This window comes from Pyxicephalus adspersus, chromosome 8 (genome assembly GCF_032062135.1).
Source record: "Pyxicephalus adspersus chromosome 8, UCB_Pads_2.0, whole genome shotgun sequence".
NCBI lineage: Eukaryota > Metazoa > Chordata > Amphibia > Anura > Pyxicephalidae > Pyxicephalus > Pyxicephalus adspersus.
In genome coordinates, this window is record NC_092865.1 from 45,190,416 (window position 1) to 45,203,954 (window position 13,539).

The following is a 13,539-nucleotide window of genomic DNA, read 5'->3' on the forward strand; positions in this document are numbered from 1 at the left end:
GCCAAATCTGGCCTGCAAAGTTCTTTTTTATGGCCCACAAGGGAATCCTAAATATGAGATGCAGCTGGCCTGCAGCTGCATTAAAATAGCGCCTATACATCAATTCCCAGCATCACTTGCGTCTATAGACGAGCGGGCTCTCTGCCTATGCATGGCCCTGCATTCAACTGTTTTATAGACACAGGGAATTGTAGTAGCGGTGCTATTTCAGGTTCAAGTTTGGCCTGCGACTTTGTCTAAGTTTTTAATGTTGGCCCTCTGTCTCATTGAGTTTGGCACTCTAGAGGTTGCTGGGGGTTCTTTTAGCAATAAGCAGTTTGTGACTCTCAGCTCTGTTTAACTGACCCCTTTTTTGGCTACCTGTAAGGGTGACATTCTTCCCACTGGCCAGCAATGTAAGAGGCATTCTTCCTACTGACCACTATAATATACGGTAATCTGTGGATATAGTAAATAAAGCCGGGGTTCCCCAGTGTTGAAAAGGTCCAGAAAACTTTCGCTAGAGGGTCAGTCATTCTTTATCTAAACAAGAATTAGGAAAATATGTTGATTGTTGATTCTGATTGGTTGCAGCATCTCAGATCCTTCTGATCCCTGTAACTCCCACAATCTAAAAGATTCGCTTGGACAAAGCCCCTAAATTACCCAGCAGCTGCAGATTTGTCACTAAGCACACATTGTAAGGGTCTGTACACATACAACAGGTTTAGGTATTTATACTAGCTGTAAACATGCATACAGGAAAATAGTCCTCTTACTAGATACCACCAATCAGCATCAGACTGAACTGATTGGTGGATGTGGGAGGTAACCCTATGATAACATAAGGTCTTGTCTGGATTGATTGGTGAGTGTACATCAATGGGTGGAGTTCTGCTTTAAGAAAGCCAATCAGAAAGGTCTTCCAGAAATAAGAGGGGCCCCAGCTCCTAATGTGTACAAGGGCCTCACATCAGTGCACCCCAAAACCCCAAGGTGGACGGGATCAGATCTAATAACATTGGGGTGAATGCCCTGCACAGAAAAATCAGCAGTTGTTTCCCCCACCTATAAATAAAATATTGCTGTAGGGTGGGGTCACCCCGCTGCAGTGATTGGTCAGCGGAGTCTTATCGATATCAGATATCAAAATCGTATTTTGATCCTCCGCCATTAGGCAGCCGCTGGGGACATGCCTCGCGCCTCTGCCCGGAGTGTCAATGACAGATGGCAGACGTGACATAGCTTGGCTGTGACAGGTGACACCATCCTGCAGCTCGGCCACTTTCCAGAGAGATGCAGCCTAAGCCGAGCATGGGCCTGGAGATGGCATGACGCAGCAACCAATGAGCATGTAGAGGGGAATGTAAAACAACCGTTAAAAGAAGCTAAGACATTTATATATTTTATTAAAATAATTCCTAGTGATGCTGCAATGAACGTATTCTTCAGGAACTTCCTGTTAATGGGTGACAAGACTATGTCCCTGTATCTAAGGTGTGCTTCTGTGTTGTCAACCTGTCACGGGGGCACCTAATGGTCACTACAAGTAGCAGTTTCATCCCAAATTACATAGGAGTGGTCACCATCAAGAACCCCACCCTGAGAAACGCCATGCAGCTATCAGTGGAGTGTATAGAGACAGGAAGTGGCTGTGAAGAGGGTGCAGAAATGCGACAATTGTTTATGATGCCCAGAGCACAAAGAATATTTCACGTTACCCCAAGGTTGCTTCTGGTGTAAAGCTGTACTATACATGCTCAGATCTCCGCCCTCCCGCCATGCTGGGAGAACTCTCATTGGCGGATTTGATTCTAGCTACTCAGGTGATTCTAGGAATTTTTCCACCGTTTTTAAGCAATACAGAACATTCCGCAATGGCCACTGCGTGCGATATTACATAAGGGGACGCAATGTACCTTACACAACAAAATCTGTTTATTGTTGTAATCTGCAGCCTTGAGTCATTCCGGCTTCAGATGTCCTGTACAGAGGGGCCATACCGACCTATTGCTGGGGTTTGTGAAAGCAATCGGACCAATCCGGGGTTCTGATCGATGTCTGGGGAGCGCGAGCTGAAGTGTGACACCACTAGGGGGCGGTAAGAGATAGAGAAATGTAGAAAGTCTAATCTTAGGAAATTGAATGAAAAGTACAGAGGGGTCATACAGAGGACCAAAGCCCTGCTGAAAATACCAGGCACCTGGCTGCTGTCCTTTATCACACAGGGTAGAAAGACTTAAATGCCCCCCCTTATATGAGCTGGGGCCTAGTTTAGCAGCATGGGCTGCAGGTCCGGCCCTTTTTGTGCACCTTTTTCTGTGAAAGCACCCAGCACTACCTCAGCTCCTTTTTCGGATGAAAGGAATGTGACCCAGATGAGTAATGTCAGTGGCATTATCTTTTATGGTTATGGTTATGGGCACAGATTATAATCTGCCAATTTGCTCACTTTCGCTGCAAAGAAAAGATAACAAAAACCACGGGCACCATCGCCCACCATGTGTCAGCCATTGCAGCAAGGAACTCCAACTCAGCATCCAAATAAAAGCTGACTCCCCCCCCCGCCCCGGTACAGTTACATCACAGACAGTCCTGGCCGCTGGAGTCATCAGCAATCCCATGAGATAAGAAGACTACCGCCGACTACTCAGCAACACAGAACATTCAGGGATAAAACACAGGGAACCTTCTGGATCCTCACAGGTCCCTATAAATAAAATCCTACGTAATAATAAAGTGTTATACGGACTGAATACTGAACATGAAGCAATAAATGACAGGTCCAGTTCAGACTACACTCAGATTCCAGGAACAGCCGCATATTTCACAACTTCTTCCACGGCCAAGGTCCTGGATTTGATTTTTTTTAGACTCGTGACCCCCTTCAGACTACCGGTTAGTCTGCTGGAAAAGTAAAATTAGCGATGACAGCGGAATATTTCTCATGCAGGGACCTGACTTAAACCAGAAGGGGCTCTGACTGTGACCACTGACATCTTCATAATGCAGCAACAGCCTCACCGAAAGCATAAGAAAGGACTCTGCACATCCCAGGCTACTATTCTTGCAAATGGCAGGATGATGTTTGTCATGTGACCCATGCCACAGGCATACTGGTAAGTCTTTACTTCCCACCAATCAACATCCTGTCCATGGATCACATGGAATGGTCAGGAACATCCCCAACTAAGGGTCCGTTTCCTGTAAGGACCTTGGAGTCCAGGAACCCCGTCAATGTCTCGCCCTGGAGGCCATGCTATTACGGATAAAGTTTGGGTTTGATCCTGTATGGGTGTGAGCTGAGACTTCCCTGATAATCGTTCAATATTTTCCATGAACTGATGCAGAGAAATGTTGATGGATTCCAAGTGATAGATTTGTTCTCCATAGACTTCACTGGGTTCGGCTATGTTCAGATGGTTAGTACCAATGATGATAACCCCTGCCAACCAGGCCTGAAGTTTTGTTATTACTGAAATGATTGGGATTGGTAAAAAACCCTCTGAAGGTGGTGCAGGTGCAGATGCAGTTCGGTGGTTGCCCACTGAACCCCATCTATAGACTTTCATGGACGCTTTACATCCACACCAGCAATGCAGTTTTAAAGCGGCCGTCAGTGTTCCAGAGGACAGCGATGACCGATGAAAATCCTTTACAACAAGGCAAGAGAACTGCAACAACACAGCAACTGTTCAGAAAACGTCCATGAATGCATGTCAAGCCTTCATTTTTACAGGGTGCGGGGGGGCTGAACCTGAGCACCTGGGAGGGGGTACACATGCACCTGTCAACTGTTGAACTGAACACAACCAAACCCGTTTTCCCATCCCCACAGGTTGGATGTAGCCAGCCTCTCCCCCATGTGTAACATCACACTTTACATTGAGGTGTCAACAAGCTGCCATTTCTTGCACTGTCCACCAGGGATGTAATGTTCCGGAACCTCTGAGCCCAGGCCCATCAGATCTGGTGGGGATTCCTGCCACCCAGAGAATATTGCACCCAATCCCAGCAACCCCACAGATGGGGTTGCTTTGGAAGCAGTGGTTTCCTCTTTGAGCAGAGTTACTCTTTAATTCTTCTCCCTGCATGAGCTGTCAGCCTGTCTCCAGGAAGATTCTGGGGATGTGTGCTCAGCAAGGCTCTGCAGTTGTTGATGAAATCGAAGTCTGGGTCTTATTACTCTGGCTCTCCTCGTTTGACCCCACCACCTGCGTCTGCCTCAAGGAGGCTCAAGATCAGGCGAAGAGCAACAGAGTCCGATCCGAGCCAGCTGCTTTCTTATAGATGATGAGGGACTACAAATCCCAGCAAGGATAGATAGATAGACAAATGGGTAGACCCCCACTTTTGATTGATCGTCATTCCTGTGGTGACACCATTCTCCGTACACAGGCGCTCTAACCCCCTGACCTCCTGCCGTGCTCGGGCAATCTGCAGCCAGAAATTGTTTGCTGTTTGTCCAGCTAAATTTAGCCCGACAGGGCAATGATAACACATAGGAGCCGGTCCAGATCTTGGGGAATGAGGAGATGAGGAATGTTCAGAGGAATCCCAGGAATGAGCCCCAAATACTAAATATGGAAAACGGAAGAAATTCACCTCCGTCAGCTCCCCAGAGGATGGGGGGAATGTTGGCTGTGCAATGCCGGAGTCACCGTCACCAACCACTGACCTTTTACCGATACAATAACCCCCTTGTGCCACTGGCTGGGAATGAATGCAGATTAAAGGGAGACTCTGATCAAAACGGAATTCTTATTTTCAGTACAATCACCCACCAGATATTCCAGAATATTTCTCGGGATTTGTGTATTTTGTTCACCTGGGATAAAATGCTCGGCTGTCTGCTGAGATTCCACAGAATACACACAGGATGTCACCCAGTGTCAACTACAGATGGGGACAAGGGCCACATATTTCCAGGACCCCTCTTCCCAGCAGATTCTGTGGTTTACAGGACTGATGGTGCACACATGGCACCCATCATACCTCAATGTATTTGTATTGTTTTAGTGGAGAGCCAAAATGCAAAAAAAATGCCCCCCTGTGCCCAAGCGCAAACCCAAACCTTTTTCCCTGTATGTTCTGCATGACCACCGTATGCAGCATTCTTTATCAAATCGTTTTTATGGCTCTATTGCAAAGAATCCCGGAGATCCTTCCACTAACATTACTTTCCCAGGCACCGTGACAGCACTAAGCCTCTGCCTCTAAATCAGCAGCAGTGGTGTCAGCCTGCCAAGTGAGATCCTTCATTTGGGCTCTCTATCAGCTCTACCAGATAGGACACTTAAAAGGCTAATTATGGAAGTTTGCACGTCAGGCTGACAACGCTGCTGCTAATTGTGAGGCAGAGGCTTAGCTTTGTCAGGAAGTAGACTCTGAATGATGCAAGAATAAAGATGGCACTTTTAGAAAAAAGCAGAGGAAGCCAATGTCAGGAGGAGTCATGTGATCCCTGGGATAGGTAATAAATACCTGGAAGTGTTACAATGACACATCACTCAGCACGCTGCACTTACCAGTTTTCTGTGATGGGAATGAAGGTGCAGAACACAGAGCTGCCACGCCCCTCACAGGTAATGGCCACCTCATACGCACAATGTGCTATGATTCACTTTAAAGCACTTTTATTCCTGGAAGTCACATCCATCTCTCTCTGCAAGGTCACAACGCTGTCAGTAAAAAAAAAGAATCAACAAAGTTTATAATTATTTGCATTTAAAAGGCATTTTGTTGTTGAAGGATGGCGGGGCGTATAAAGTGTGAGCGGAATAATAATCATTGAAACTAAATTCATACAAAGGGGAAGATATTTTTTGTAACACAAAGCTGATTCCTGTCTATGGCTCCCATACAAGAATACAAAACAGCTGATGAGCCTCTCCCAGCCTCAAATGGCAGCGATCGCAGTACAGATTGCAGGTCACATTCTTATCACAGGATGGGTTTACAGAAAATGGGGTGCTGGGCAAACACAGGGAAAATTCCTGCACCCTTTATTCTGTCACTTGGGGTCCGTGCTGGGCAAACACAGGGAAAATTCCTGCACCCTTTATTCTGTCACTTGGGGTCCCGGAGAAGGTGGGGGCCCTGGAGAATTGCCTATTTTGTCTTAAAACCACCCCCTGACATACTGCATACAACTAAATACCTTTCTAAATGTCATTGTCAGCTCTCATGCATCAAATAACCTTTGGTTTTCAGTTTCTGCTTATTTAAAGAGCCAAAGCTAAGGGTGACCTATAAACCAGAACAATGCAGCAAAGAGAGGTACAAGGCACCTCTTGTCTCAGATTCTCAGCTTTATTGGTTGTTTGCAGACTTCGGTGAACACAAGCAGCATCGCTTGGTTTCACATTTCCTCTGCTAGGTGTCAGACAGGTGCACTTTACAGTATTAAAAAAATGCAATTAATAAATGGCGTGGAAAACCATCCTGCAGGCTGGAAGCTGCGATCGCCCCTGCATCTGAGGACAAGCAGGCTGCGCAGCTCCTCCCAAGGCTGAGCCCAGCGACCAGACCGCGCCTCCTCCTGCCCCTTGCTATTGGTGGATTTGCATGGCCCGGCCCAGTTTTCCTGGAAAGTTCTTGGAAATATATGAGCTTAGTTCTGCTCTTAAGATTGGGGCAGCATACTGACACACACCCAAGGCTTCTATATATAGGCACAGCGCAGCAGAGAGTCACAGACGGCACTGCGCTGCCCAGAGAACCATTGTGTCATCTGCCATCCCTCCTCACCTCCAGCTAACCTGAGCAGACGATTTCACCCCCCTCGGAGACCATTGTGAATATTGTCATTTTCCGTGTCGCACGGCGAGTCGTCTCTGAGAGAGACTTATGCCTTTTCGTTCTTCGTGGACGGATATGATTCTTTGTGTGAGAGGGTAAGATAAGCTACGAGATAACATGTCCGAAAAACGATAGAAAAAAAACAGAGGCTTGCATGTTTTCCGTGTGTGTTAGTTGGGGGTCAGGTAATATTGTTAGCTTTGTCACAAATGTTTTCACGCCAAGAATATTTCTCACCTTTTTGTGGTGACCTGCTGCGTCTTCCCATTCCACGCTTCTTGTTCTTTTGTGTCATCTGCCCGTAGATCGCCTGTCTGATGACGTCATCTTTTAATAACATCTTTTTTGTCTGTCTAGTCCACAGAGCCTGTTGGCGGATCAGAGGGGCTGTCGACTTTCTTCCTGTGTGGGGGTCCCAGGATTTGTGGCTGACCAAGTCATGCACCCCTTGAACCCACCAACCTGCCCGGGGCAGCCACTCAGCTCACCGGAGCTACCACCAAGAGCGCCGGAGCCCCCTGTGACCCCACCACCCGCACAAGCCAATGCAAGGGACCCAGAAGAGGACCTCCTGTGCATTGCAAGGACTTTCTGTTACTTGAGGGAATCCGGTAAGTGACCACCATAATACAAAGTCTTGTTTCTGAAATTTTTATGTGTTATTAAAAAAAGCAACAGGGAAAAGCTTGCTGTGTCAGGATATTATTAGCGCAAATTATAGTAAGTAATGTATCTCTGCTGGGAATACCGAGAGCAATATTAGGGATTTCTGAGAAAACAGACACGTGGTACAAGATGTGCTGCGATCAGCTGTGACGTCTGAAATACCAAGAAACCATTAATCACTACAGTGGAAGCTGCTGCAACACCAAGCTCACATGAACCAAGAGAGGTCACAAAGATCCGCAGACCCAATCTCCCTTTTTATGAGGAATACGCAACAGAAAAATGGCGCATACAAAACTTGCAGGAAATGTTTTTGAAGAATTTTTTTTTAATGATGAAAAAACGGGGCGTTGTCAACACTCCCAACAATTGTCCGCCACCGAAAAATGAAATTTGATGAATTATTTACTTTGCATGTTATATCTGCAATCTGTATAAAGATTATTGGACGGCATGGCTGTGAGGGATAATTAATTGGTCAAAGACAGTTTTTTTGCCCTCCCCACGATTTTCCTGTTTAATTATACAAACAGTAAATCTGCAAATCTATAGAAAACTTTTTTAGTGATTTATATTTAATTGAAGTTTCTTTTTAATTATTGGACTTTATGGTTTTGATGGATAATTTATTGCTTACATACAACTGTATTTTTCCCTGCGACCCCTCCCCTCCGCCCACACACACTTCCCCCCCCCCCAAAAAAAAAAGTGAAGATATTGTTAATCATTTTCACTTTTATTTCACATGATATTTACCATTAAAATAAACCTAATTGTGAATTATTGGGCTGTATTGCACTGAAGTATAATTTATTGATCGCAGATTATTTTTTGGCACCCCTCCAAACAAAAAGTTACCCTTTTTTATTATTATTCTCACTGCTTTAAGTTTGCTTGTTTTATTTTGAATTTATCTGCAATCATTATATAATGCTGCCTATGTAGAATATTGGGCTGTATTGATCTAAAAGATAATTAATTGCTCACCATTTCTGATACAGCCATAAAATCTGAATGTCCATGTATTACCAATGGCCATCCAACGAGCGTGCGCTAATAAAATAACTGTTTGGTAAATAAAATAACCATTTGGAGTGAACTCAGCTTAGAATTAACATTTTTACCAATATTAAATTAGTATTATGATATAACAAAATATATTATTGCCTAGTTTTGGGTTTATGATATATTGGGGTAGCGGGTGATTGGACTGAAATTATGATAAATGTTACAAAATATCGATTCTTCTAAACACGAATTGTTCCGCTCCCCCTCCAGGTTGGTACTGGGGCTCTATTACTGCCACAGAGGCCAAGCAGAAGTTGCAGAAAATGCCGGAAGGGTTTTTCCTCGTACGGGACAGCACTCACCCCAGTTATCTTTTCACCTTGTCGGTTCGGACTAACCGCGGACCCACAAACGTTCGGATTGAATACTCCGACAGTCTTTTTCGTTTGGACTCTAACTGGCTGTCCAAGCCGAGAATCCTTTCTTTCCCCGATGTGGTCAGTCTGGTGCAACACTACGTGTCATCCTGCAGCTCAGATAACCCCAAAGAGCCGGCCAGCCAACCGCCACCAGAGCCAAGCCTGTTAAAGGAACCTACAGCTGTCCACCTTAAGCTCCTGCAGCCCTTGCACCGAAGTGAAGAGAGTCCAAGCTTGCAGCACCTATGCCGGCTGCAGATCAACCGAAGCATGCTGGCCGGTGCTGAGGTGACTGAACTGCCGCTGCCACGCAGGATGGTGGAGTACCTACAGAGGTACCCGTTTAAGCTCTGATACTTTTCACAGACGGACTACATTCCCCCTCCCACACACATACTTCCTGAATGTGGGCAAAAGTCCAAGTTTGTAAATATTCATGATATTTATTATAAAACCCTCACCTAACATTTTTCTAGCACTGATAGCTGCCCAAAGATTATTATTATTGCTCAGCAGCGGACTGAACTGCTAAGCGTTCGTCGATCTGGTCACTATAATAGTGGCAGCGGTGAATCGCTCATTATTACCCACTTTTGTCACCTGCGTCATACTAGCGGTCTTCGGAGATATTGGGAGATTTATAACCAGCCGCCATATTGGTCAGAGAGCGATCTTCAAGCCTGTGGCTAGCAAAACACTAAACTCCGGCCTTAGCGTGACAGCTGGGACAGAGTGGGAACTTTACAATTTCTTTCGCCAGTTCTCTGGATGACAATAAATAGGATTTGATATAAATTTCGTGGTCATGTTGATTGTTTTCTGCTGAGGGTTCTCTACAATTGGCGATTGTCTTGCGGACGCACCATCAGCACAGCTGATCGATGTAAGTTTTATATATAAGATTTAACGCATTGTAAAAACCTAAAAGTTCCAGGACCCCCAGAGATATTTGTTTCTAGAATGGCTTCTGATGATTCCAGCATTCACCTGAGCAGGCCAGACGATTCTGCTATTTTCTGAAGAGCGCTGCATACCATAGCGCTATGCAGGATGATCTTATAAAATGCAGAAAGGTTTTCTTGAAGTCAGACGGGTTTTGCTGAGCTCGACCAAATATTTCAAATCTGTGACATGTTTTCATGTAACACTGGGAAGGTTTCCTAGCCTTGGCATGCTGGTGTTTGTAGTTCCTCAGTGCCAAAGCTTGTTCTGGAAAATGAATCCAAGCATTAAGCTGTATGTAAAGGTAAAACTATTTGGGTGAAGTTTGTGGAAGTGTCAGGTTATTATCGCTCCCCCGCTGGGTGATTCAACTTCTATAATTGTCCTGATGGCTATTGTGGTTAGTTCAGTGAGTGTCGGGAACTCCAAAATGTCACCGGAAAGTACAAGGAAATCTTTCAATGTTCTGGTGATAACTGCCTAAAAGGGAAATTCCTCTCACTTTAGGGACAACTTTTCTCTCTTCATATGATGTCTACAGGACAGGAAATAAGAGAAATCTCCCCAACAGGACAAGGACCTAAATGTGTACATGGATGCATTTTTAAATAATGTATTGAGAAAGACCCCATGTGTGGTAAAGTCACCTGACCCCTGTATATGGTAAAGTCACCTGACCAATGTGACAGCCTCCCATGAACATACATTTAAATAATTTCACAAAGAATGTATGCAGGGAAAGCTCCGTCCATGTTATTGTTTAGCATGCTGTGACATCAGATAATGTTATCCACCCAAATTTCCAGAGGTTGTGCTGTTGGTAGCCTAGTACAAAAAAAATTAGAGCTTACTGACAGCTGAGCATGCGCCTGCTGGTATACATAGTGAATGCTTGGTGACATGCGCTGTTCCAACGCATTTCAGTGCCAAGTTTGTTTTTCTATTTTTCTAACTTCTACTCTACACCTCTGTGTGTCAGCAGATTGAGAAATGTTGGACAAACTCCAGCAAATCCTTTTTGTTTTCGCCACAATACAACGCAATGATGTACATTGAAGCCGTATGACTAAGAAGCCTGTTCTTGGTTGGGACAACACTGAAGGTGTCAATGAGCCTTTAAACTGTTTTTTTTTCTGCCTTTAATCAGGCCAGGAATGTGTAGTGAGAAATTCGCTTCCCTATTTAGAATTAACATATTAAGAGGCTCCATGAAACCTTCCTACAAGCTGTCTGTGTCCATGTGGCATTCTCGTGTTGTTTGGTCGCTGTGGGCACTTTCGAGGTTTACCGCCTCCTATGATTTGTCTTGATTTATGTTAATGCAGGAACAGCACCTGATTATTAGATTGTAAGCGTGCAGGGTCAGGGTCCTTTGATTACTGTATCACTGTCAGGAATAAGCATCTCAATGTCAAACGTGGGCTCTCATTTTGATCAGGTGACCAAAATAAATACCCTAGAGGGGTTTTAACCCTTCCTTACCTAACAAAAAAAGTTTTGGTTATGCAGTACACAGCAGCCATCTACCAGCAGCGCCAATGTCTTATATCTTGTGATCACATAATTAAATTAAATGAATATTTTGTACTTCTGACCTAAATTTCACACAAAATACTCCATAGCTTTGGCCGCTATTTGCAGCTTGGCGTCATTGTCGTCCTTTGTACGATTGGGCTGTTCTGATCTCTATCAGGTAAGTCTGGAATATTCCACTGATGTGCTTGCCAATTTCTGCACCGGTGAATGTTCACAGTGCATTCACCCCCACCCCCCCTCAGGCTCTGCTACCGTTTACAGACACAGAAATATTCACCCTCCCCAGCTAAACACTACCAGGAATTTCTCCACTGCATCTTTCTCAGAAAGTGTGAGGAGGAAGCGGTGGGTGTGAGAGTGACAGCGCTGCAGCTGCTCACATACAGGTTGCTGTTGCACTGATATTAAAGTGTGATTCCACCTAAAACAGATATTTAACTTTATACTGTAAGCAGGAAATATGAAAACTGTTTGTAAGAGCCTGTACACGCGCTGTGCCCATTATGAGAGATGCCTACCATCCCTGCATGGAGTTCCCAAATCTACACACCCTCTGTGTCCATTATGAGGGGTGCCCACAATTCCTGCATTGAGTTTTCAAGTTTACACACCTGCTGTGCCCAATATGAGAGGTGCCCACCATCCCTGCACTGAGTTTCTGAGTCTGTACCCCTGATGTACCCATTATGAGGGACTCACACCAACCCACCAATGGCTGCAGCAATCTTTATACCAGTAAGTTTTCTAGAGGTAATCAGCCATCATGGCTCTGCTGTTATTTTCACAGTTCCTGATGAACCCTACATATTAAAACTTTGAAAATTAATTTTATCAATATCTACAATATATTGGTGTATTAAAAATGAGATTCCCAGGCATGCCAGGTCCTTTTTTTCTGTATTGCATGCACTGAGGACATTTATTCAATTTCTATTGCGTGGAAATGAAAGGAATCATTGTAATATTTCACCCAAACAGCTTCAATTCACAGCACCTATTAAAGTTAAAGCGGACTTTTTTTTTTTTTTTTAATAAAAGGGTCGTGGCCGCAGCAAACAAGATTGAATGGGAGCGCAGAGCCTCTGAGTGCTCCTTCTACACATGCCCCAATCTCGGACATGCGCAGAAGGGGCATTTTTTCTATTCAGGGAAAAAGATGCCGATGTGCAGCGAGATCGGCTCTCTTTTTTTCCCCCTTTATAGCGGGTTCATCACCCAATCTCACACCTGTGCAGTGCAAGATCGGGTAGCGTAGTAAGAAGACGTAAGAGAAGACTGAAGATGAAGGTGCCCAGGACGTAGAGGAATTCCAGGGCGACGCGGGACCGGATTGCAGGAAGGTCCAGCGCCATCAAGGGATCTGCAAGATTAATACCAAGTGTCATTTTTTTTTTTTTAGTTAGGTTTTGATTAATGTTGCATCAGGACTCTGACACCTGAGATTTTTTGGTGATCAGGTGCCTGCTAATTGGCTACTGATCATGTGATCACTATTTTAACAAATCGGCAATGTTTGTATTTGCTCCACGACATGATGTATAAAAAATAAAAATATATATATAAATATTTATTCTTGTTTATGTTAGATAAATAAATGTTTCTACATCTTTTTAACACGGGGAACTCTTGAAATAACTTGCAGGTCTTCAGGGAATCCCTTCTATAATTACTATATCCACAGCTTAAAGTATTTTAATGTGGTGGCCAGTGGGAAGAATGTCACCTTTACAGATAACTAAAAAGATCATTGGTGTCACCTAAACTGACCTGGGAGGCACAAATTGCTCATTGCTCAAAGAACCCCCAGCAACCTCTGGAGGAACCCTGGTTGGGAATAGATGGATATTTTGTATATCGCTGTGTATAGTGTTGTATATATGCAGTCTTGGTGTGTAATATTTTCATATTTCTGAATGACCTAATTTCCTATAAAAACACCCAAATGTCAGATGAAATAATACCAAGGGGAAGAAGAAGATTCTGCTATTTGTCTTGAAAAAAGAAAAACAAAACAATTCTAAATGTATCTAAAAGACAAACACACAATAAAAAAAAATACATAAACTGAAACAAAAAGCATTACAGAACAAGACAATCCGGTCTGATAAGTAAGAGGCTTAGAATGTTTGGAACTGAATGGAGTTAAAATACTGCAAATACGGTATTAATGAGGAGAGGGAGAGTGGGC

The 13,539-nt window shown here is 44.2% G+C and overlaps 1 protein-coding gene across 1 annotated transcript; it reads left to right on the forward strand.

Annotated features, from left to right (window-relative positions):
• The first annotated feature begins 6,554 nt into the window (after window positions 1-6,554).
• On the forward strand, window positions 6,555-9,668 carry CISH (cytokine inducible SH2 containing protein). The gene is made up of 3 exons (XM_072420374.1): window positions 6,555-6,875; window positions 7,138-7,391; window positions 8,725-9,668. Exons 1-3 carry the CDS (start codon window positions 6,829-6,831, stop codon window positions 9,225-9,227), a joined length of 804 nt encoding a protein of 267 aa, XP_072276475.1. The 5' UTR covers window positions 6,555-6,828; the 3' UTR covers window positions 9,228-9,668.
• Window positions 9,669-13,539: the final 3,871 nt, after the last annotated feature.